Genomic DNA, 27,656 nt, shown 5'->3' with positions numbered 1-27,656 from the left:
ACTAAACAATTTATATATTAATTTTTAACACTACAGCACACCTAGATATATTTATTTGAACTTTATGGACGTGAAATGTACAATAGCCACATGGCATTTGTTGGAGCATATATACATAAATAAAGAATATTAATTTAATATTTTTACACCATTTCATAGACAATGTTTAACTTTGTAAAATTAGTTTCTGAACGACAACGCGGCGGTTGTCTATTGCATTTATATCCGTTTCCTTAATTCACAAAAAAAAATCACGCTAGATCTTGTGCTCGCCATAACCTCATTTCGCAAAAATATTGTCATCAAAAGAAATAAACGGAATTACACAGGCATTTGAACCAAAGGAATCATTCATTTCAAGACCCAAGCGCCAACATACGTTGTGGACCTTCGTCGCCGCATGAAGACATAGAACCAGCGAGGTTAAGACGTCGGAGGAACTGCTGCATACATTCGGTACGGCCAGCCATCCTTCCTAACCTCGTCCCTGTGAGTTCAATCTGTGCTAATACCGTGCTTTGTTCATATTTCAGTTCTTGTGCATCGCTATAGTCAGCTTTCTGCCGTTGCTAGCATCGGCTGACGCCACAGTACGAACAGGAATATTCACAAACCGTAAGTCCTTTCACAAACAACCAAAATGAGCCTAGTTAATGATGAAGCTAAGCCTAAATCTCGCGATAGGTCTCCGTACAGTAGGCCCCCTACCGCCTTCTGTGACAAAGATAGTGAGAAGTTGACTGATTTAGTAAAAGGCAGAGGCATAATCAAAGGTCGCCTCACAAGACTAACAACCTTTATTAATAGCATAACTCGAGATCAATTAAATAGTCAAAAATGCATTGATTTAAAACTGCGTATGCAAGGCGCAGCCAGCTTACTTACTGAATTTAATAATATTCAAACAATGATTGAGAAGATAGTGATAGACTCTGATTTAGATTGCCAATTAAATCAACGAGATTTATTTGAGGATAGCTATTATAGTGCCTTGTCACGAGCTGAATACTTACTTAACCGAGCCGAAGTCTCTGATGGCTCCAGTGTGTGTCATAGTAAAATAAAATCAATTAAATTACCTGTCATATCTATGCCTACATTCGATGGTTCATATGAGCATTGGCTCGAGTTTCGAGATACATTTATGTCTTTAGTTCATAATTCTAATGAAATTAGCGATATTCAAAAATTTCATTACCTAAAATCCTCATTAAAGGGCAGTGCGGAGTTGGTTATAGATTCTGTGGAGTTCTCAGCCAGCAATTATACTATAGCATGGGAATTACTTCTCAATAGATACAATAATAGCAGTATGTTAATACACAACCATGTTAAGGCCTTATTTACCATTCAGAAATTAACTAAGGAGTCGTACCACATGCTCAGGCGCCTAATTGATACAATACTTAAGAATTTAAGAGCTTTAAAAATGCTTGGTGAACCCACTGAGCACTGGGATACACTGGTCATATTCATAGTCACTTCTAAATTAGATGAAACTACTGAACGCGAGTGGGAGCAATATAAGTGTACTATTCGTAAACACAATGAAACTAAATCATCACTAAAGGTGGATGATCTACTCACCTTTCTCAGGGACCGTGCTGAGATGTTGGAAACATTGCAAGCCTCTCATAGTAAGATTAATCTTGATTCCAAAAAACAAACTACACATAAGGCTCAATGCAATGTCTCCACCAAGTCACAACAAAGTCGCACTACCTATAAGAAGCCATGTTTAATGTGTTACAATGATCATGCACTGTATTCCTGTCCAAAGTTTTTGGATGCTAATATAGACACTAAACTACACTTTATAGCTACCAACAAGTTGTGTGAGAACTGTTTACGCTCTGGACATACGTTAGAAACATGTAAGTTTGGTCCGTGTCGAAAATGTAATAGAAAACATAATACGCTAATTCATAGTGACACGTCTAATGACGCTCAAGTAATGACGCTTCATTCAAATTGCAATAATCGTGAGCCGAGAGATGTACCGACCGCGCCCGCGACCCCCGCGGTCCCCGCGGTCGACGTCCCCATGCATCGGTCTAGCACGGCACAGGTAAACAAGCCGCACATAGATAACACTCGCTATACGTTCAATAATCAATCAGTTAAAAGTATAAATTCTGTTTTATTATCGACTGCTATGATTGAAATAGCGGATAATCACAATAATTATCATATTGCACGCTGTCTTCTCGATTCAGGAAGTCAACTTTGTTTTTTGTCTAAGGATTTATGTACAAAACTTAATGTTACTTTAATACAGTCCACTTGTGAAATACGAGGAATAGGTAACTCGGTTACAAACTCAACACAGATCTGTGATGTTAAAATAAGATCGCGCACCGGTGCCTATTCTACGAGTTTAAAATGTTTTGTGTTGCCTTACATTTCATGTACATTGCCGGCGGTTGCATATGATCAAAACGAACTATTCATCCCTGAACATATACAGCTAGCCGATCCATTATTTTACGAGTCCCACAATATTGACATTTTGATTGGCGCAGAAATATTTTGGGATTTATTATGCGAAGGTAAAATAAGGTTACCAAATGGCCCAGTTTTACAAAACACAAAATTAGGTTGGATAATTTCAGGGCCTATACACAGTAATACGCACAATATTGATAGGTCTTTCCAATGTAATTTTTCGCACGCTATTGAAACACAATTACGGCAGTTTTGGGAACTAGAGGAACTGCCTAAGGCTAGTCTCACACACACGGACGACGAGCGTGCTTGCGAAGAACATTTTATTAACACTACAACGCGCACAAGTGATGGAAGGTTCTGCGTACATCTGCCGCTTCAGAAGTCACCAGCTAGCCTTGGCGAGTCGTACACTCAGGCTAAAATTCGTTTTTTAGTTTTAGAAAGACGCCTCGAACGTAATATTACTTATAAAAAATTATACACTGATTTCATACATGAATACCTTGATTTGGGTCATATGAAAAAGGTAAGTTCATATGGAACACCACATTATTTTTTACCACACCATGGTGTATATCGGGAGCATAGCTCTTCAACCCGATTGAGAGTAGTCTTTGACGGAAGTGCTGCTACTAGTAATGGAGTATCCTTAAATGACATTCAGCTTGTCGGGCCGCCACTACAAAGTGAACTATTTGATATTTTATTGCGGTTTAGACGATATAGGTTTACTGCGTGTGCAGACATACAAAAAATGTACAGGCAGTGCCTATTACATGAGTCACAACGCGACATGCAACTGATTGTCTGGCGGGATAATCCTTCTGAGCCTTTAAGTATGTACCAGCTCAACACCGTGACCTACGGCATGGCAGCGTCACCCTATCTTGCTGTTAGATGCCTCAAACAGCTGGCACTTGAGTGTACTGACCCTGATGTAAAGAGAATCATCTCTGAGGACTTTTACGTTGATGATATGATCACAGGTTGGGATGATAAACATGAATTATTATCATTTTGTAACAAGACTTCAAAGTGTTTACAGTCCGGTTGTTTTCCATTGAGAAAATGGACATTTAACTTTCAATGTGATCAGTCATCAGGTCCGTTCAGCGCAGGTAAGGAGTTAACATTAGGTGATACTGTTCAGTGCAAGACTTTGGGTTTAGGATGGTACAACACTAGTGATGAATTTTATTTTAATACGCAATTTAAGAGTGACACTAACAAGATAACAAAACGTAGTATTTTATCACACATATCTCAAATTTTTGACCCCCTTGGTTTAGTTAGTCCAATTATAATAATAGTGAAAATATTATTACAGCGACTTTGGTTATTGCAATTAGGTTGGGACGATGTGGTGCCAAGCGATGTTCTACTTACATGGACTAAGTTTGCGAACGCCCTATCGGAACTTAACACCATTCGTGTGCCTCGTCATGTTATTAACACTACTGCTACACATTCGGAGTTACACATTTTTACCGATGCATCGCAAGTAGCGTACGGCGCTTGTATTTACGTACGCTCAGTCAGCAGTGACAATAATTCATTGGTGAGACTGTTGTGCTCAAAAAGCAAGGTTGCTCCTTTGAAGCCCGTTAGTATTCCGCGGCTAGAATTATGCGGAGCTTTATTAGGTGCAAGGCTATACGACAAAGTGAATAAGGCACTTCATTTACAATTTAAAAATATTATGTTTTGGACTGACTCAACAATTGTACTAGGCTGGTTACACATGCCACCTAACTTACAAAAAACTTTTGTACAAAATAGGACATCAGAAATACATGAGTTGACGAGGGAACTTCCTTGGCGTCATGTAAGTGGAAAAAATAATCCAGCTGATTTAGTGTCCCGCGGTATGTCGCTAGAAGATCTCTCAACTTCTACGTTATGGTGGGAAGGCCCGGCCTATCTTCGCCAGCCCGATTTTAGATGCGATCTGGTGCCTTCATTTATAAATGGTTTGCCTGATGAGTTACCAGAGTTAAAATCGGGCGTGACGCTTTCTGCTGTGCCTGATAAAGTTTCCGAGTCTTCCTTGTTTCCCTTCTATAGATTTTCTCAATTTAATCGCATGAGACGCGCTGTCGCATACGTAAATCGGTTTATTTATAATTCACGCAATACTAATAACCCGCGATCAGGCGTCCTATGTGTCGATGAATTGAGAGAGTCTGATATAACTTTAGCTAGGCTGTCTCAATTGGAATCTTTTCCAGTTGAATACATGTCGCTTACTAAAAATAATTGTTTAGGACATAAACACAATTTAGCAAAGCTAAGTTTATTTATTGATCACAATAAATTAATACGTGTAGGTGGTCGTATTTCCAATTCACAAATTTTCTCGTTGGATAAAAAACATCCAATACTCATATCTGGTAGCCATCCTTTTGCTACTTTGCTATTTCGGTATGAGCACACCCGTTTGTTACATGCAGCTCCACAAGCGCTTTTATACAATTTGCGAGAGACCTGGTGGCCTATTAGTGGTAGGAATCTTGCTAGGAAAGGGGTACATAATTGTATTGTTTGCAAGCGGTTAAGGGGAAAAACTCCAACTCCTTTAATGGGGAATTTACCAATGGAACGTTTGGACGCTACTTTTCCTTTTATGCGTTGTGGTGTCGATTACGCCGGGCCAATGCTCATGCTAAATCGTAGGGGTAAAGGTTCGAGGACTACAAAATGTTATATTTGTATTTTTATTTGTTTCGTGACTCGTGCCATTCACTTGGAGCTAGTCAGTGACTTGTCCACTGAAGGGTATTTACTTGCATTAAAAAGATTTATATCCAGACGTGGCAAACCTTTAGAAATATTCTCCGACAACGGTAGAAATTTTGTTGGGCTTATGAATGAATTTAAAAAGTTTATAAATAATTGCTCATCGGAGATAATAGATTACGCAATAAGTCAAAATATCAAGTTTACTTTTCTTCCTCCATATTCTCCTAATTTTGGTGGTTTGTGGGAGGCTGGAGTGAAATCCTGTAAGTATCATTTACGACGTGTCGTAGGAAATGCACACTTAACCTTTGAGGAGTTTAGCACGGTTTTGGTTCAGATTGAAGCCGTTTTGAATTCCCGTCCCCTTAGTCCTATGTCCACAGATCCGCAAGACTTCACTCCTTTGAGCCCAGCTCACTTTTTGCTTGGCCGTCCACTTACTGCGCCTGCTTGTGAAGACGTGACTGAAATTTCGACGAATCGTCTTACTCGCTATCAACGTGTGGAACAGATTCGCCAGCATTTCTGGTCCAGATGGGCTAAAGAATATGTTTCTGAACTACAAGCAAGGACCAAGAGAACAAAGGATGATACTCCGTTGAAGCCCGGAATGCTCGTCGTTATCAAGGATGATAATTTGCCGCCTTTGAAGTGGCATCTTGGACGAATCATCGACATCTTCCCAGGAAAGGATGGCGTTGCAAGAGTGGCAGACATACGGACTTCGACGGGCATTGTCAAACGATCGTACAGCAAGATATGTCCTTTGCTCGAGTAGCAGAGAACACATTGAAAGCACGAGCTTCCAAGGCCGGGGGCATGTTGGAGCATATATACATAAATAAAGAATATTAATTTAATATTTTTACACCATTTCATAGACAATGTTTAACTTTGTAAAATTAGTTTCTGAACGACAACGCGGCGGTTGTCTATTGCATTTATATCCGTTTCCTTAATTCACAAAAAAAAATCACGCTAGATCTTGTGCTCGCCATAACCTCATTTCGCAAAAATATTGTCATCAAAAGAAATAAACGGAATTACACAGGCATTTGAACCAAAGGAATCATTCATTTCAAGACCCAAGCGCCAACAGCATTCTCTGCCAGTCGAAGTCTAAGTCGATAACTGTAAAAAATAGTAATATAAATAGTAGATTAATTATTTTAATTATTTATTTTAATTATTAATTATTATAAATAGTAGAGTAATTCGTGGATTTGGAAAAGGCCTATGACAGAGTTGAGAGGAATGAATTGTGGTCAGCACTTTCTATGCATGGGGTGAGCAGTCTCTTGATACGAGCACTGAAATCCTTATATGAGGATTCGAGTGCTTGTGTCAGGATAAACGGAGCGCACACTGAGTGGTTTAAGATTGAGAAAGGTGTTAGGCAGGGATGTGTTGCGTCACCGTGGCTGTTCAACCTATTTGTGGATAGCTGTTTGACAGATTTGAAAGAGTCTGAAAGTGGATTAAGGATGAATGAATTACTCGTCAAATGTCTGCTCTATGCCGACGATCAGGTTATACTGGCGTCATCAGCGGAGGAGTTACAGGAGATGGTAAACTGTATGCATGAAGCTTTAAAAGAGAAAGGAATGAAAGTGAATGTAAGTAAAACTAAAACACTGGTTTTTGAAATGGAGAAAGAAATGACAGCATGTAATATTTTGATTGGAGGAGAAAAAGTTGAGCAAGTGAAAGAGTTTGTATATCTAGGATCAAAGTTTACATCAGATGGCAAGTGTGATAGTGATATTGAAAGGAGAGTGAACGCGGGGAACATGGTGAATGGAGCTTTGCATGCCTTTATGAGCAGTCAGAAACTATCCAAAAAGGCTCGACTGGCTGTGCACAGGGGCGTGTTGGTCCCGACATTAATGTATGGGAGTGAAAGTTGGGTATGGCAAAAGAAGCACGAAAGCAGAATAAATGCAGTGGAAATGAGAGCGTTAAGGAGTATGTTGGGTGTGAAATTGAGTGACCGGATAAGGAACAGCGTGATAAGGGAATGTTGTGATGTGAAAGAAGATGTAGTTACAGGAATAGAAAAGGGTATGTTGAGATGGTTCGGTCATGTGGAGAGGATGAATGAAAACAGGTTGACTAAGCAGATATACAAGGAGAGTGTGGAGGGAAAGGTCGGGGTGGGAAGACCTAGACGAACATATCTTGATCAAATTAAGGACGTCCTGGTGAAGGGTCAGGTCAAAAGTGCCCGAAACCGCCGAGCTTACATGAAGAGAGTTATGAATGTGGATGAAGCAAAGGAAGTATGCAGGGATCGTGGCAAGTGGAAAGAGGTAGTCTCTGCCTACCCCTCCGGGAAAGAGGCGTGAGTTTATGTATGTATAAATAGTAGATTACTTAATACACTTGCATTTAATAGATCTTACATATAAAGTCCTATCGGTCATAAATGCCACTTCGGAACTTAGTAAATTTGTTATTATATACATCAAGACAAGATCCGCGCGAAATACATAACCCTTCTTATAGTTGGGTAAAGACAATGAAAGATTAGTAAAAAATCTCTTAGAAGCATGGACATGTCAGATAAATATAACTGTAACCTAATAATGAATGAAATGAAAATAATGAATGAATGTAATAGTAATAAATTACATGCATGCGCTAGAACTTAACCTATACCGTAACCAAAAAAATATGCTAATTGCATGCTTTCGTGATCGTGCTACTTCAAAACATGTCTATCTCAGTTCTTGCTTTGATAAAAAACACCGCTGCAATCCAACAAAGAGGTTATTGCTACAAACCGCATTCTAATCAACCCACGCCACTCTCCATTTCCTTACATCGCTTACACCATCAAAATTACTTCAAACATTCCCAACAATAACTCTAATACCACTCCACAATGCGTTACAGCTCACCGCTATGACAAAATCTAACAAAAAAACTGTTTAAATCTCAAAATATTTCATGTCGCTTAAACGGTTACGCAAAACTAAATGTACCTAGGACTTACGCAAATTCTGCATTCGTTAGACTGGACCGATTATCCGGAACATAACTTGCACTTTCGAGGCGAATGACTAGGTCTGTACTTTCTCTAACTGTCGGTCGCGTTAATGCCGCCTCTACAGTTTCTGTGTCTATTAGAGCTTCTTCAGATTTTTTAATTTCATTTGTGACGTTGGTGTATTGTACAGCTTCTATGGTCATTTGAGTTCTAACATGAGAGGAACGCGCTCGCGTCTATCGTCAACGAAGCGCGTTAACGTAACCGTTCATAAACTTATATTAACTTTAACTTAGACGTTAAGGTTTGTTATCAGTTATAGTAAGGACGTTTTTGTGCGTGTTTTGAGTGGTTTTTGTTTTTTTTTTTGTAATATGGAGTGTCATTAGGAAAAGGTGAGTGTATTTATTTTTTGTTCGTAAGTTTTTGTTGACATATAAATGTAGCCGGCTTTACACGGACGCAAATGATCTGTTAATGTAAAAAACTGTTGGAGTTAAGAATTTCTCGGAACCAACCTAAGAAATTCTTGTTCAAATGGTAATTGTTGTATTATACCTACTACAAGACACATACTTTACTATTATACTGCGATAATATGTGTCAGTTAAAAATAGATATTTATTCATCTCTCTCTTAGAAATTTAGAACCTAAATAGCAATACAGAATAAAATTTGCAACTAACTTGGATTCTCAAAACACTAATACATAGCATTTATTACCTTACAGACTGTACCATTAATTTTGTTACGACTATTAACTTTATTATGATAAAATTAATAAATATAGATTTAATATTTTTACGTTTTCATACTACTGAGTAGCTAGAGACAACAGATTTGAAGAACCTGAAAGGTCTAGCTGAATAGCTAAAGAATAAACGAAAAAAAAACTTGAGCGGTTTGTAGCCCAGGTCATTGTCTTGTATTCAATATAAAAACATAGTTGAAAAACTCAATTGTTATAGGAGTAATATTACAAAAATGTAAAAAAATATATAATTAAAAAAAAAATAAGTATCGATGAAACGTCTTGTTTTGGATATAAGTACCTAAGCGATTTTTTATTTTAGGTATAAAAGAAGTCTTGGAAAAACATGTGTCTAAATTGCACAGTCACCAAGCTAACACTTAATTCAGAAAACGCTCTTGCAGATGCAAAATATGCAGATGCTCTTAAACGTCACCATAATTGGTTTGCCGAGCCTTAACGATGATTGAGATTCGGTTAGTGACAGGTTAGCAACCTGTCAATCTAATCGCCTAAAAACAAGTTTATTAGCCTATCCCATGATTTAAAATCGGTACTATCTTATAGGTATATTACAAAAAAAACCGTGTGGTTTCCGGCACCAGTACAAAAAAGAATAGGACCACTCCATCTCTTTCCCATGGATGTCGTAAAAGGCGACTAAGGGATAGGCTTACATACTTGGGATTCTTTTTTAGGCGATGGGCTAGCAACCTGTCACTATTTGAATCTCAATTCTATCATTAAGTCAAATAGCTGGGTGTGGCCATTCCGTCTTTTCAGGACTGTTGGCTCTGTCTACCCCGCAAGGGATATGGACGTGACCATATGTATGTATGTATGTACAAAAAAAACATCAAAAGTAACACATCCTAAATTAAACGTGACTTATATGTGTCAATGACCTTTAACAAAACATATTTTCATATTTTACAATGCTTAATATTTAAAGATGCTGTCAAAATTGTTAAGATAACTCATCAACTGACAGAACATGTCGGCATTCATTCTTTTATAATTTAGTCCGTTTTTATATGTTGTCCACATACATACCTACCTACATACATAAATCACGCCTCTTTCTCGGAAGTGTAGGCAGAGACTAAATCTTTTCACTTTCTACGATCCCTGCATACTTCTTCCACTTCGTCCACATTCGTAAATTTCTTCATGCCTCTCGGTTTCGGGTACTCTTGACCTGACCACTTGCCAGACATCTCAGATTTGGTCAAGGTACATTTGTCTATCCCTTTCCACTATTCCCACTATTTGTCTATTTGCGATCAAAATAATTTGATGAACTTCCTTATGAAATTTAATGAATAACTGCTTTTAATGATATAGTTTAGATTTTAATGATATGATCATTAAGTCAAGCGGCTGAGCGTGACCTTTTAGTCTTTGGCTGACTGTTGGCTCTGTCTACCCTGCAGGGGTATGGATGTGATTATATGTTATGCAATGATATATAAACGAGTACATACAACATACATATTAATCACATTTTTGTCCTACGGCCATTATGAAAGCCAGTATGATGAACATGAACATCATACAATATTAACCAAACATACTCTTATTTTATACCACTAACTCCGTTAAGAAGCTATGGCAAGTTAAAACTAGAAAAAAAAACCGGTTTTCATAATATCAAAACAAGTTTTCAATTGCTTGTAATCATGTCATCTATTGTACCGAATGACCATTGTTTTGCGTTGATTATAATCTGAATCTATCCTATATCTAGTCTAGTCATAGGTATAAATCATACTCGAATTAATAGAGCTAAGAAAATATACGTCATCGTAATTGTGTAAAAAAAATAAACTGGACTGATTTTGATGAAGTTATTGAATTTGGAATGAGGACAAACAAAACTTTCAGAAGTGAGAGACTTGTAGTTGTGGGAATTCCCATGGGAGCGATGCCCCGCCCAAAAGTTAGTAAAAATTTGATTATTTAGGTATCTTTATTTTTTGTTGTCTCTGTCTACATCGCAAGGGAAATAGACGTGATTATAAATGTATGTTTCATGGAGTAAGTATATTACAATATTCAACACTTTTAATTTTTGTTTCCATTTTCCTTAATTTATTTATATATTATTTTATTGTTACATTTACGATTTGTAAATAACAATAGGCGAACCTAATACTTATAGCATTATATAACAGTCTACTATTAGTTTTCAAAGTAGAAATTATTTATCGAGTTTAAGCAAATTAGAACGAAGTACCGTAACGTTTTACTGGTCTCGAGATGTTGTGAATGCATCGCCTCATTCTCAAGGTTACAGTTTGTTATTATGGTAAAGATGGGATTTTAAATGATAATTTATTCATTCATTCATTGATAAATGTACCGCAAGGGATTTCCCTTGCGGGGTAGACAGAGCCAACAGTCTCGAAAAGTCTGAAAGGCCACGTTCAGCTGTATGGCTAAATGATGGGACTGAGATTCAAATAGAGACAGGTTTACATTATATATGTAAACTTGTCACTTTTTCAATATCATTATAATAAGTATAAGAACTTATATACGTACGTACGTATGTAAGTTCTTTTACGGTCACAAATATAGGGAAAGGGATAATGCCAATTTTGTTTATTCATTATTAAATTCACGATTATTTTAAGGTAACGCTATTTTTAATGGGTCTCATTAAAATCTATCGCTTGTAGGTCATCTGCATGCTCTGGTTGATTGAGATAAAACAAAAGGAGGCAAAAAGAAAGTAGATCAAACGCAGGTCAATCTAAATCTGACCACCTTGATTTGTCCCTTTCATTAAAAGCCATTAAATTTACTAATCAATTCATTCAATGGATTTTTTACCTTTTATTTCCAACACATTGCATTTGTATTATATATGCTAGGAGGGCCAGTCGTAATTACTTATTCTAAGTTTATTGTATTGAAACTTACGAATATGATCATAGTCACATCGTTTTAGTGAAAGATTACAATAAAATAACATGAAAAACATTTGAATTTTAAAATTACAGTATACGTGTTTATAGTGAATTGTGAATGAAACTATAATCTTTTTAACAATTATTAAGACTAGGATCATGCCCCTTTACATAAATTACCGAAGATGAAACCCGTTCTCAGCTTATAATTAGATATGCGAAAGCCACTTTTAAGAACTCAAAATTTAATCAGCTATTTTTAAAGCGATTAATCAAGAAATTCATGCAAATTGGAAAGAATCAATCAAAGTCGAGTTTTATAAATGTAAATCACGATATATTTGAGAGTATTCAACAACTTTCCAATGGTTTTGAATTTACGGCGGAAATAAATATTTGTTACCAACGTTATTTTGTCAGCTTTTCGTTACAATTCCAAGACTGACTAAAGTTAAATTAACTGATAACGGACGTGATAAGTGTGTGTGTGATATAAAAACATTAAAAGCCATACCGCTGAACGTTGACTCTAAACTATGTGATTATATGTATATCAAATGATTTGGATTATATGTAAGTATATCAAATTATTTGGTTTTGTATATCAAATTATTTGGATTATATGTATATCAAATTATTTGGATTATATGTATTTCAAATTATTTGGATAATATGTTTATCAAATTATTTGGATTATATGCATATAAACCGACGAACTTGCATGAAGAGAGTTATGAATGTGGATGAAGCGAAAGAAGTGTGCAGGCATCGTGGCAAGTGAAAAGATATGGTCTCTGCCTACCCCTCTGGGAAAGAGGCGTGATTAATGTACTCGTATGTATGTATATGTGTATGTTGTATATCTAACCACCTACATGCGTGCATCACACCAATACTATTTCAGAATACAGTTTTTAACATCTATTTCACCCATACACATTTGTGTACGAAAAAGATCTTTTCTCTTTGTAGAGCGTTCTAACACAACCGGTTGCTTCAATACAGAATAACGACTGATTGAATATTTTGACTTTTGTTACACTCTCAGAGATTAATGATCTTACAAATACCAACAAAGGTAATAAATTATACAAAATAGGTATTTAGTATACACAATAATTTTTTTATTAATCAGTGGAATATCATCGACCTTGGATATTATTTTTTTACGTTATAAAAATTAAATGTACAGTGTGGTTCCCGGCACCAATAAAGAAAAGAATAGGAACGACACGGGTTCCCATGAATGTCGTAAAAGGCATCCAAGGGATAGGCTAATAAACTTGGGATTCTTCTTTTAGGCGATAGGCTAGCTACCTGTCACTATTTGAATCTCAATCTTATCAAGCCAAACAGCTGAACGTGATCTATCATTCTTATCAAGACTCTTGGATCTGTCTACCCCGCAAGGGATATAGACGTGATTATGAATATGTATGATGTATGTAAAATTAAAAATTGAACCATGAATTTTTAAATATTTTATGTTTACCGGTTGGTAAAAAACAAGAGTCAAGGCCTCCAAATAAAAACCTTTACACAACTTACGTTAAAACACTCAATTAACAACACGAAACACATTCTAACCTGTCAATTACTGCATAATAATAAATAATGGACATTACACGTGCATTGCTTAACAACAATTACTAAAGTGATAATAATTTTAAAAGATAGATATTTTGTGAGCGGCAACCCTTTTAAGGGCGTTATTCCAGTAAATCTGATAAAGAAAATTATACGGCTGAAAAACTCTTTTGTATTCTATTCTCTTTTTCTCTTTTACGGATGAAGCGAAGGAAGTGTGCCGAGATCGTAGCAAGAGGTAGTCTCTGCCTACCCCTCCGGGAAAAAGGCGTGATTTTATGTATATATGTATGTATAAAAACTCTTTTCGAACTCCACTCACCACTTTTTAAAGAAGTAAGTCGTTACAATGAGGGACTAGGCGGGAAAAAGGTGTGATTTTACGTATGTATGTATGTATGAGGGACTAGTCAACATCAAGTACCTAAGCCTTTTTTCTCTGTTTTACTCGAAAATATTGTAGTTGACTGTTGATGATATTCCTATAGGGCTACATTATGAAAATATATGGCCCAAAACTCTGAAACGAAGTTTATATGAAGGGAATGTGAACTTTATACGAATATGATATACGAATAATATTTGAACATCAAATTTAAAGCTACATATATCCAAATTTTAAAAGCCTTTGTTTTTTTGTTAATAAAAACTGTTATTTAATTAACTTTTAATACTTGGCATACTTAGGATACTCAATTGTTTAGTGATAAAATTTTACTTGCTACCCTAATCTCAGACTGGAAGTTAGTAGGGGTATTGATATAATGATATTGATATAATAAATAATGACTTATTTAGGTTAATTATTGCTCTTCAGAAATTCAACAACGAAAAAAATCTATTATATTTCAGTTAAGCGCCAGCCTAATTCTTAACAATATCATCACCACTTTGACTTGACAGTAAGCGATGGAAATTACAACTTAACAATGGTAATTCTGAACATTTGCCCAACTCGATCCATCTTGTTGACTTCGCTCAATGAGCTGTGGACTCTTAAGTGGTTTTGTGAAATCTTAGAAAGAGGTCGGTTTTGAACGTAGACTTTAATTAAAGAACACTAGACTAAACTCTTAAACCATTCAGGTAAAGTTTGAAATGAACATGCGTTCGTACTTGTTGATAACTTTGAGTTAGCTGTGAACTATTAAGTAGTTGTTTTGAAAAATCTTAGAAAGAGGTTGGTTTTAAAAGTAGATATTATTGAAATGAATACTTCAAAAGAAGACTTCAAAACCCATTTATAATAAGAGACTAATACAAAAAATATATTTTACAGTAAAGTTGTTAAACAAGCCTGATGAAATAGAAAAGGCTTATTTTTACAAAGTTGAAAGTGAAAGTTGGATATCACCAATTATGAAAATACGAATGATAACAAACTCTTAGTACAAAGCCTTGAAAGCCTTGATAGCTTTTATATAATCCCTAGTTCATAAGCCTATCCCTTAGTCGCCTTTTAGAATATCCATGGGTAAAGGATGGAATGGTCCTATTCTTTTTTCTATTGGCACCGGGAACCACACGGCACTTGATTCCTAGAGCAAATAGCAATAAGCAATAAGTACGATAGACTTTACTGTGTTCTTATTTCTACTAATTATTGTAAGCTAGTTTTGAGATAATCATTATTGGCTGATAGTTACACTTGCCTGAATATTATGTATGTTTCTTTACGAAGTATCTCCCACTAATAGCATCGGTTAGCATTTAAATTAAAACCTAAAACAGAACAGAGTCATCGGTTCATCCATTAACCAGCCTAAGGTAAGATCTGAACCTGTGCCTCCCGAATGAATCCAGTGCAATCATTGTTAAATGATACGGCAATTTCGAACAACACCGCCTTGAAACAAAAAATATATTTCGTTTCATCCATCGCTCTTATTAGTAATGTAGATCATCGGTACGATGCTCAATATCAATTTGAGGAAAGATCTAGTCTAGCACGTTTTAAAAGCCTGGCTTGTGACTTGGAAAGATTCAGTTGCAGCAAAAAATCTTGCATCTTTTTTTTCGCCTCGACGATTCCACTGTTGGACCGTAGAAAGAAATATTAAAGTAGAATTATAGAAATGCCGTGTGATTTCCGGCACTTCAGATTAGTATCACTTCATATTGTTTGTTACCGCTTCTTCTGCACTGACGCCTTGGAAGCGGCAGTAAACTTAGTTTTTAAGTAATTTATTTGACGTCAACCAAGTTGTTAAACCATACGACAATTATTAAGCGATATAATAATATCCTATAATAATGAATAAAAATTTTGAATTTTGAATTTTGAATTTTTTTGAATTTTGAATTTGAATATCTTTTCCATGAATGTCGAAAAAGGTGACTAAAGGTAAGGCTTATCAACTAAAGATAAATTTTTTGAACGATGGGCTAGCAACCTGTCACTATTTGAATATCGATTCCATCATAGAGTCTTATAGCTGAAGGTGGCCTATCAAGCTTTTCATCACTGTTGGCTTTGTCTACCTTGCAAAGGATAAAGACGTGTTCAAACGTATGTATGTATAATAAAATATATACTTATATGCAGCGCAAGTGCCCAATTTATACAAAAGTGGGTTTGTGTGTTATTTGTTACCTCTTAACGTTTTATCTCCTTATTATTTTAGTGACCAATCTTCTTAGAAATAAATGGAAATTTAGTTCTGAAAAAAAAAAATTCTGAGAAATATTGAGATTTATAGATTTTTCTAACTACCAGACTGTTTAGATGAGACGTTTAAGAGCTCTATTAATTAAAAAATCATATAACATTTGGACAATTGATGAACAAAAACTTACTACTGAAGTAGGTAGGTACTATCTAAATTTGGGCAGTGTAAAGTAATGATAACTTTAACCCTACAAGGCACTCAGTGACTCATCGGGAACACTCATAGAAAAGGTTCCCTACACGTTTATTAAAACTGATATAGACTTCTGTTGGGTTTTTGTAGAAACTTTACTAGTATAGCGATTACGTAATACAGATAGTTTGGCATAGATGGCGGTATCGGTCACTAGGCAAAGAACAGAACTTCAAATTCGGGGTGTCGTCGCGAGTTCATTAATTCCACATATTGAAAAAAATATAAAAGTTGTTTTATTGGAGTTTTGGACAGTAAAAAAATTATTGTAGTTTTATAATAGTGTTCACTTTGACTCGGGTAAGTTAGTTTTTGTATTGTTGTAATTTATGTAAGAAAAAAATCCATTTATTTGAACGTTCCAGATACGGTACACTGTGCCTTAGTCTTCCTTTTTACCAATACGTACTATCGGTATTTTACTGACGAATATATATTTTTTTTTTAGATTATGGCTAGAAAAAGATTATTTGAGGAAGAAATTATACATTTCTTGACTATACCATCGGGTAGCGAAGATGGCGAAGATTCTTCTGCAGCCGACAGTGATGAAGATACTGAAAGATTACGATCCACTCTTAGACATTTGCCAGAATCACTTAATGACATGGAAGCAAATCAATGTCCTTCTACTAATGAAGATACAAGTCACGAAAACAGACATGAACCAAGCCCTCGACCCAGTACTTCGGGTGCAATTTCAGAGCCCACTGCAGGTATTGTTCAACCGTCACCAACAGCCAGACAATCTTCGACTTTTGTGAGTATTGCCACATCTAACAGAACTAAAACCAAGGTCTCTTGCTCTCAAAGAAAAAAAAGGAAGTTCATCTGGAAAAAGAAGTCTTTTCAACCAGTTCTGCCTCAGTTTACTGGAAACACAATTTTACCGCCATCGATTTCACAATTTGAAACACCCTTACAATATTTTCTATGGTTTTTTGATAATGAATTATTAGAACACATCACAGAAGAAATGTACAAATTTAGCATCCAAAAAAATGTTTCGAAGCCATTTCATATTTCAGTGTCAGAGTTAAAAAAGTTTTTAGGTATATGTTTGACCATGAGCTTAGCACCACTGCCAAATATACGAATGTATTGGGCAAGTGAACTGGGCATACCGTTGATAATGGAGACAATGCCAATTAATTATTTCAAAAAAATCTGCCAGTACTTACATTTTAATGATAATTCATTGCAACCACCTTCAGGTTCGCCAGGCTATGATCGTCTACACAAAATCAGGCCTTTATTGGAAACACTGAAGAAAAAGTGTCAAAGTATACCAAAAAGAGAAGCGTTGTCAGTCGATGAGCAGATGTGTGCGACAAAGGCTTCAAATTTTCTACGACAATACCTTCCGAACAAGCCACATAAATGGGGGTATAAGCTGTTCATACTTTGCGATGATCGTGGGTTTGCTTACGACTTTGAAATTTATTCGGGGATGGAGAATGATCCTAATCTTAGATCCTCAACTGAACCAGACTTAGGAGCAAGCGCAAATATTGTCGTACGTCTAGCAAGGTTCATACCCAGAGACCAACAATATAAATTATACTTTGATAATTATTACACATCGCCAGAATTAATTTCATATTTGTCAAAACAAGGTATACAATCATTGGGAACCCTGAACAAAGGTCGGTTGGGAAAAGATCTAAACATACCATCTCTAAAAGATCTGAAAAAAGATAAGATCGATAGGGGATCCTCCGAGGAATGGGTGGCTAATGTTGATGACACAGAGATTGCTACTATAATGTGGTACGATAACAAGCCAGTTGTGCTCTCATCATCGTTTGTGGGACGAGAGCCAGTACATCAAGTGAAGAGATATTGCAAAAAAGCTAAAAAATATATTTATGTTGATTGTCCTCAAATAGTGAAAATTTATAATCAGCACATGGGAGGTGTCGATCTGCTCGACTCATTTCTGGGTAAATATAAAATAAAAATAAGAACCAGAAAATGGTATTTGAGATTATTTTACCACCTTCTAGATGTTGTGGTTATAAATAGTTGGTTGCTATACAGACGAGTTGGAGAGCAGAACGGGACACCAACCCCTCTAAAACTGAGAGACTTCAAGTTTGAAGTTGCAAAAAGTCTCTGTATGTCTGGTCTATCGATGAACAAGAAAAGAGGTAGACCATCATCTGCGTCTACTGAAATTGAGCTGAAAAGGACTAAGCGTAATACTGCAATCCTGCCTCCTCCTGATGTCAGAAGTGATGGGTTTGAACATTATCCTATTTGGGGTTTGAAACGTCAACGCTGTAAATATCCCGGATGCAAAGGCAAAACTTTCATTACATGTGAAAAATGTCGTGTGGAACTTTGCTTCTATAAAGATAAAAATTGCTTTCGGAATTTCCATCAATAGCACTGTTATAATTTTATTTCGTTTATTATATTTTTTTTTCTTTTTAAGGGCTTACAATGATAATTATAAAACATGTTGTATTAATCAAAGTGGGGTAGTCCATTTGTACTGATTCGATGCCAAAAAGTAGTATTAAGGCACAATGTACCTCAGCGGGAACCAAATAAAAAAAATATATTTCTACGTTAATATTTGGTTTTGATTTTTTTTATTATTTTTCCCGGACTTCTAGTGGTAAACTATATAACATACATTTTACTCGAAAAGAAAAAAAAAATCGTGCCTTGTAGGGTTAAAACAAATAATATAAACTCAATTACACATATTCTTACAAACATTCCTGCCCTGATAGCTTATCTTATGGCTTTGTTTAATGGGCAAATAGAAGACCTCACCTTAAAAAATATTACAGTAATACTTAGTCATAGTTCACGTATTACTATTTTACTTACAACTAGAATGCGCGGTTTTCGGAAAAATCCCGTTATGTTCAAAATTGAGACTCTGTCTAAATAATTTTCTGTTGAAATTCAGACCTTACAGCCTTAATTTCTTCTTTCTTTCTTTAATAAAATTATAAAGCGGCAGAGTTTGTTTGGTTGAACGCGCTAATCTCAAGAACTACTGGTTCGAATTGAAAAATTCTTTTTGCGTTGAATAGACCATTTATCGAGGAAGGGTTTAGGCTATATAACATCATGCTGCAACTATTAGGAGCAAAGAAAAAAATGGAAAATGTGAAAAAAATGGGGTTAATTACATATCCTTGAAGGCTTCAATGATGCCCAAAATAACTATTCCACGCGGACGAAGTCGCGAACACAGCTAGTTTCTTAATAAAATCCTTTCTTAATACACTCACAACACAAAAGAATCTTCGTTAATATGACGTACGACTATAAGATGGATAAATCCTGGCGGACTTATCCCCATTGTGGTTTCTTCCTCATTTTTTTTTTATGTGCTTCAAAGATACAAACAAAAAAACAAGGTTCATATATTATTAGTGAGGGTTGCTAGGCCATTGACCAAAAGAAGAATCTGCGCAGAAAGAAAATTAGCTGGCACACTTCGCTTACCAGCACTGAATGTGATGAAATCCTTAGTCGCCTTTAACGCCATCCATAGGATGATGGTAAATATTGTTCTATTTTAAAGTGCCAGCATCAACACGGCACTGTTTCATTCATTGTAATATGGCTTCCTTTGTATCTTTCACTTTGTTGTAATACGCTCTGTTACACAACTCCAATAACAGTTATTTCTTTAACTATGTCGATTACAAAATTAAGTAATCCATTATAATCGATAGGTAGTCATTCAAACATAATCTAGAATTCGTTTCCAAAACGATCCGCATTCAATACAAAGTTTTTACGCGATTATCGATTTAGGTCGGACTGAAGCCGTGAAATCGATTTTGAAATGGGATTGAAATGATGCATGAAAAAATAAATAAAGCGCATTTCGAAGTTTCTACCAGATGAGAAAAGGATAGCTGTATCACTTCATCTCTCTATCACTTACGAAGCCTTCGAGTCTTGTCAAGACCAATGACTCTGCCTACCCCGTAAAGTTGATGTAGGTATCTTCCTAAAAATAAAGAGGACTAAACAAACGAAATTCTCAACGTGTGAGGCAAATGGTTGCTATAAAAACTTTACCAATTTATTTCTCGGAATTATGATGTTAGCATCAGTTTTTTCCTACATGCATACATATAATCACGTCTATATCCCTTGCGAGGTAGACAGAGCCAACAGTCTTGAAAAGACTGATAGGCCACATTGAGCTATTTGGCTTAATAATAGAATTGAGATTCAAATAGTGACAGGTTGCTAGCCTGTCGCCTAAAAGAAGAATCCCAAGTTCATAAGCCTATTTCTTAGTCGCCTTTTACAACATTCATGGAAACGAGATGGAGTGGTCCTATTCTTTTCCTGAAAGATAAAACATTCATAATGTGCTGTTGGTTCCTGGCATTTTAAATATTTCCCATGGATATCGTAATAGGCGACTAAGAGAAAAGCTAAATAACTTGTGATTCGTCTTGTAGGCTAGCAAGCTGTCACTATGTGAATCGCAATTCCATTATTAAGCCATGCAGCTGCGAAAGTGGCCATCCAGCCTTTTCAAGACTGTTGGCTCTATCTACCCCATAAGGAATATAGACGTGAATATTTGTATGTAATTCACATGTCGGTGAAAGGAAACCTTTTCTTGACATGACTGGAAACCAACCCCAAACATATTATACACACACAAAACACATATTGTTCAAATAGCGAAAAAACATTATTTCCACTGCGACTGAAAGCCTCTTAATTTTATTAAAGACTCGTCTTCGATTCTTTCTTTGCTATAAAAAGTAAAAAGAATTAATACTAATTGTTCTTCGGTATCCGCCTCGACCTAACAATTATTTTCTTCGCTTTGGTTGTGTTTAATAGATTTATTTATACAAATCGAGTAATTACAGTAGGTAAGTAGAAATCAGATCCATAGTAGTTACATTGGCTAGGCAAAAACTGATCAAGGCAGTTCTTTTCTTGTTGATAAAAAATCATGACTTTTATAATTAGCCATGTTTACTTTTTGTTTTATTAAACTAGCTGTGGATCAAACAGGTTGTAGTGTTAAATAAGATAGCGTAGCCTTATTCACTGTTTTTGTTTTGTGTTGTCGAAGTCAAGTAACTTTGTCAGACCCAATGGTTGACTGGTAGATAATGCTTCTAGCATTAAGTCCATGTCATACATATATTATAAGTGTATTTTGTATAATAAAGTTTAAATAATATTTATTTATTTAAACTTTATTATACAAAATAATAACTTTCGATGAACATTTTTAGTATCACGATCGTCAACACACACTAAACCTAGGACTAATCTATGACTATGTAAAATTAAAAAAAAAGTGCCGTGTGGTTCTCGGCACCAATAAAAAACAAGAATAGGACCACTCCTTCTCTTTACCATGGATGTCGTAAAAGGCGACTAAGGGATACGCTTAAGCTAGTAGGCTAGGAGGTGTAGACTACTATGAACATCAGTTATATAAGTTTAAAATTTGAATTTGAATTTAGGCAGGAGCTAAATGTATAAATTGCCAAAGTCCCTGCATACTTCTTTCAAAAAAGGGAATTTCCATTAATACAATCAGGTAGGTACTGTTCAACGGATATTTTTTTTCAAGATAAATAATTAAATAATAATAAGTATATACGGGACATTTTTTCAAGATTTCCGTAAACTGTTTGCATTACCATATAGTTACTTTTGTAGATTAAAGTGATTCACACTTTACCCGTTAGACGCAAGTGTGAATGCTGAGCTAGAAAATAGAATCAACAAAATATCACGTTCCGGACACAGATGATCATTGATCACGATTGTGTTCGTGTTTACTTTTGTCATTCGACACGGATTCTTAGGTGTTTCGGTGATAAGCGAACAGCGAGTGAAAAGGTCATGTATGACGACCGACATATATACGTATATACAGGTTGACATTTTAAACAACGGCATCCTTTTAAACATAGACTATACCCATGCTTCCTCGTGGTTTGAGCCTATTTTTATTTAAATTAAACGTCATCATTTTCACATTTAAATAACCCTCAAAAACTACGTCACACGCTTTATTAAAGACCAATACTACAAAAAGAAATTAAAACTAAACATGTGAATAAATGTCTGAAAAATAAATTATTTTTCTAGTATCAAGATCAAGTAAAGTACAGAGTTGTCGTGATCGCTCAGCTCTGAATGAATTGTGTCGTTGACTTCTGAATCTTACGTGTCGCTTTTCCGCCGCCCGGGGTGATATAATGTATTTAGGATCGTGGATTTTGATACTTTTATTTTTTTTCGTACTTTCTGAAATATGAACCGATATTTTTCTTTCAACGTTTTTAAATATCCTTTAGATGAGTACACTTAACAGTTAAATTTATGCAGTTGAATTAAAAGTCGCCCTGTATATACATATGTCGTATATGTGTATATGTACACGTACGAGTATATACTGATATACATACATACATAAAATCACGCCTCTTTCCCGGAGGCGAAGGCAGAGACTACCTCTTTCCACTTGCTGATATAACACACCTTTATGACGACTTTATAAATTCGTGTATATTAAAGATGCTATAGTAAATATTGTAGTCATTCTGTCTTTATATCTAATTCGAAAATATCTAATTAGTAGAATTCTAATGAAAGGGATTTGTATTTAAATAGTGTACCTCAATTATTGATTTAAGGGAAGTTCAAAAAGTTGTAAGCATGTATATATGTTATTTAAATAAGATATTTTTCAAGTCGTCGCAATTCCACATTAGTTTTAGAAACGCCTACATATTTTCAATGTCGATAAATTAACCTTATTTTGCCTGAACATTATTTAATAGATAATTTAACACTAGGAGTAATCAATTTGACGTCTAATACGAAAATTTTAAAGATGTGTGTCTGTTACTTTTTGACGCAAAAACTACTATACAGACTATGATGAAGGGTACTTTTATACCGAAATTCCCTCCCAAAACAGCCTCAGGGACAGCTATTAGATTATACATACATACATATGATCACGTCTTTGTCCCTTACGGGGTAGACAGAGCCAACAGTCTTGAAAAGACTGATAGGCCACATTCAGCTGTTTGGCTTTGATGATAGAATATATATAATAGGAGATGATAGAATTGAGATTCAAATAGTGACGGGTTGCTAGCCCATCGCCTAAAAGAAAAATCCCAAGTTTATAAGCCTATCCCTTAGTCGCCTTTTACGACATCCATGGGAACGAGATGGAGTGGTCATATTCTTTTTTTTATTTGTGCCGGGAACCACACGGCTAGATTATATTCCTTCATAAAGTCGCCTCCGCCTTCAATTTAGGGCGCGGAAATCCATATTTGGTGTTCTACCGTGACGTTCATTTTTTCCTTTCAGTATTGAGTGTTGGAACTATCGAGTGTCTAACAATACCTCTGTTTGTCTGTTTGTATCCCCAGTGAAAGTTATCCGATGTTCAAATTTATGAGATGAAATCTACTTGGAGTAAAAAGAAGGGTGCTATGAATTTAAGATTCAAAATTAGGCTTAATCATCATTTCTCATCCATTCTTTTGAAATTGTCCATTTATGATGTTTTTTTTAAATCGAAAGACATGTTTATAGATATATTTTATAGAATTTCGACCTCTGATTCAGTGAGGAATATTTAAAAGAAACTATAGGTGTACTTTTTTATCCCTTTGTCGAAACTTTTACAACAATGTAAATAATGAAACAATAAAGTAAAATTACGTTCATGAAATCAACATTATTCACATTCAAGTGTAAAAATTTTATAATGATTCTATCTATCTTAGTAACTGAGAAACGAAATCACATTCATGCAAACTTGATTACCTTCTATCGTGATTATTGTCATAAAATTTTTCACTAATTTCTTTATTAAGTGTATAATAAAATTAACTAGCGAATAATTGGTAAGGTAAGTACATGCAAGAGAACATACCTACGAACAATGTAAGTCGGTAAATAATTTTTATAGACATACTAGAGGACATCCGCGCCCGAATTTAAACGAAAAATCCCGTTAACATACAAACATATGATCACACCTTCATCCCTCATAAGGTAGACAGAGCCAACAGTCTTGCAAAAACTATAAGAACACGTTTAGCTGTATGGCGTAGTGTTGGAATTAGGATTCAATAGTCACAGGTCGCTAGCCCATCGTCTAAAAGAAACATCTCAAGTTTATAAGCCTATCTCCTAGATGAATCCATAAAACCGTCATCCATGGGAAAGAAATGGAGCGGTCTTATTCCAAAGTGCCGGAAACCACACGACATATTTTAATAATTCCGTTATTTCCTGGAAATCCTATCTTAAAGACCCCGTAGACTACATAAGGGACTTACATGACAAATTTAAAGTTTCTAGATCCAGTAAACTGCTGGGTCAGACCGTGCGTTGTGAGTCAGTCAATCACACCCAACTCCCGTAGAATTGGGTGTGTTCAATGCACTATAATTTAAAATCGTTCAACTCTGTAAAACTATCCAGCATTGCTTACATAATTCTCATAATTGATTCAGTACATAATCGAATTAGCGGGAATTACCTACCGAGTTTTTGCTTCTACATACAAAAATGGTAATTCTTTCATTGTAGTCTCGCACGCGATAGAGAACGAAAGTCAATTGTAAACTTACACTTCGAGTTTGAGGAGTATTTCTTTTATCGTTATGCGAAAAACTAATGAATGCCCGAGGCTTCACCCGCGTAGAATGATTCCCATCGGAATTTCGGACTGTCCTCTTTCAATGTACTCAAGACCATTATGCCACTTATAAGACGGCCTCTGGCGATAATTTGCTTGTTTGTGTTATCAGATTGCGGGTTTGAATCCCCGCCAGGGCATGATGACAAACGAATCATCAAAATCGTTAACCGAGTATATATTCCAATAGGTATAACTATTTGGTATCAAATCATCATTAATAGTGATTTAATTCACACAACGGCTTAACCAAAATCTCATTTATCTAACCGATTCAACTACCTACACCGCAAACTCAATATAATGCAATTCAATATCCAATATATCGATGTGCGAGAGCAAATCCTCACATAATTACCAATCGCATTAAGATTAATAATTATAATTACCGATGCGTTAATCGCAAATCGAATAGAACTTAATCGATGCTTTCGCCTGTTACTGGGAAAACGATTAGTTGAATTATTGCATTGTTGCACTTAATCTCGAAGTTGAACTATGTTGAGAGTTGAGAGGAGGTGTTTTATTATTTATCGATTTTATTAAGTATCTAGTTATTTAGTTAGTATCATGCGGTTATTGAAACGCAGACTCTGTGCTGTGCATACATATCACATAGGTAAACATAACGGTAAGTTATCATGAGTTCCTTAAAAACAAGTCGATGTAGACATTTATTTAAATTGCATATTTAAAACATAATTAAAACCTTAAATGATTTTCATTAATCTCATGACATTATTTTATGACATATTCCCAAAAAAGTAAGAAGTTGACAAGAAAAATTATCATTAGGTACCTACCCAATTGTTTTACTGCACTTAGTCTAATTCCACCCAACCTTGCTTAGTTAAATCTTCGGTGGATATACAATGTTTACAATTACAAGTTCATTGACATATGTTTAACACATTGTCTATGCATACGTTCCCACGGTAGTCGCTCTGTGATTTTGTAAATAAATCTACAACAGATACAGATTATAACAAACGCATAGATTATTAAATAGAAAATAAAAAAGTGCATTATTTTTATCCTTTTTCATTAACTAAAGATACCAAAAATTTGAATTTTTTTAATTATATGGAAATTATATATGTAAGTACCATATAAGGATACGACTCGCCTACGATTTAATTAGATACTAGCTTTAGCGCGGGGCTTCATTCCCGTAGAAATTCCAGAAAAACAATCATTCGACTTCCAAACGTCTATTCTATGTCTATGCCAAATTTCGTATAAAATCTATCCAGTATTTTTTTAGTTTATTTGTTACAGACATACAAAAAACAATATTTTCTCTTTATGATTACTCACACGAGACTAAAAGACACGTTAGTAAATGTTCCATGCATAAATTCACGAATATTGTGTGAGTATTGATAAACCCGAGTCCTATGCGTCTGAGTATGTAATGCTAGCATTAATGAAATATGCACCGAATCCCCAGATAATTGATATGTCAGCAGCAGGGAGCTGTCGGACGCTACGCTGTGGCGAGAAATTGAACATACTCGTATTAGTATTCGTGATATAGTCAATCCTACTAATATTATAAATGCGAAAGTTTGTAAGTATGTCAGGATGTCAGTATGGATGTTTGTTACTCTTTCACGCAAAAACTACCGAATCGATTACGATGAAATTTGGTATGTAAGTAGCTGAAGACCCAGAATAACATATAGACTTTTTATCTCGGAGTTCCCGCGGAATTGATAGGGTTTCCATACGGACGAAGTCGCGGGCGGCCTCTAGTATATCTATAGATTAGACATGTCTAATCTATAGATTGAATTTACTATGGATGTTTTAAATTATATTTTATTCAGATTAAATGATAGCCGTCATTTAATCAGACCGACTTGTAAAGAAAATAAAAAATAGATTATTTAAAGTGAAATCTGTGTATTTTCATTTTCTAGTAATACATAAATGTATACTTAGTCGATTAGTAAGTACATTTACAACTAGACAAGGAGACGCAGCAAACCTGCAATTAAGTATTTGATTAGCGATTTTCTAAAGGCAATTTTGCGAATTTTTACTCTCTAGAAATACATTAAACATTTGATGCGAAACAATAAATATTAATGAAAAGATATATTACGGGCGAAACATCATTTTTATAGTAAAGTTATATTTATGATATAAAAATTAATAAATATTAAAAGATAAATAATTTTCTACTAAAAGTGATGCCAGTAAGACTCACTGAAAAAGTTAATAAGATTTCTTCGTTCGTCGCGATGTACCTATGTACCATATTATGAAATTGTAGGTAAGTACTACAAATATTGACAAGGTTTTATGCGTCACATGTTACAATATTTTTATGTTTTCTCCTTATCTTTAAATACTTATAAAGAAATAATTTTATACTAAACTGGGTAGGTATATCAAAACAGTAGGTAGGTAAATTAAACTGTTAAAATAAATATTTTGCATGTTTTAGAAATCGTAATAATAAATGAGAAATTTTAATAAGTACAGGTAAATCTGTATAACAATTCTAGAGGGTAATTAGAATAAAGACAAATGAAAACGCATTGTAAACATTTTCTACCGAAATTTCACTTCTTGCTTTAGAAACATATGACGATGGAGTCGAAAGCGAAACGTTACACTTAAACCGACTTTGCTTAGAAAAGTGTTCTGTAATTATAGCACAGAACAGTGA

At 35.1% G+C, this 27,656-nt stretch overlaps 3 protein-coding genes across 3 annotated transcripts in view; all 3 read left to right on the top strand.

Moving 5' to 3' along the window:
• The first annotated feature begins 249 nt into the window (after positions 1-249).
• Positions 250-6,067, top strand: LOC132902136 (uncharacterized). The gene has a single exon (XM_060946118.1). It carries the CDS (start codon positions 641-643, stop codon positions 5,963-5,965), a length of 5,325 nt encoding a protein of 1,774 aa, XP_060802101.1. The 5' UTR covers positions 250-640; the 3' UTR covers positions 5,966-6,067.
• Positions 6,068-8,403: 2,336 nt separating this feature from the next.
• Positions 8,404-27,656, top strand: part of LOC106133096 (uncharacterized) — a 36,565-nt gene continuing 17,312 nt past the window's right edge. The window contains exon 1 of the mRNA XM_060946161.1: positions 8,404-8,571. The gene's annotated coding sequence lies outside the window, so the exon portion shown is untranslated. The remainder of the gene's footprint in view (positions 8,572-27,656) is intronic.
• LOC132902177 (piggyBac transposable element-derived protein 3-like) lies at positions 16,895-18,676 on the top strand. The gene is made up of 2 exons (XM_060946268.1): positions 16,895-17,003; positions 17,502-18,676. Exons 1-2 carry the CDS (start codon positions 16,895-16,897, stop codon positions 18,674-18,676), a joined length of 1,284 nt encoding a protein of 427 aa, XP_060802251.1.

The sequence above is a fragment of the Amyelois transitella genome, chromosome 10, assembly GCF_032362555.1.
Source record: "Amyelois transitella isolate CPQ chromosome 10, ilAmyTran1.1, whole genome shotgun sequence".
Classification (NCBI taxonomy): domain Eukaryota; kingdom Metazoa; phylum Arthropoda; class Insecta; order Lepidoptera; family Pyralidae; genus Amyelois; species Amyelois transitella.
This window is presented reverse-complemented; position numbering and strand designations above follow the sequence as displayed.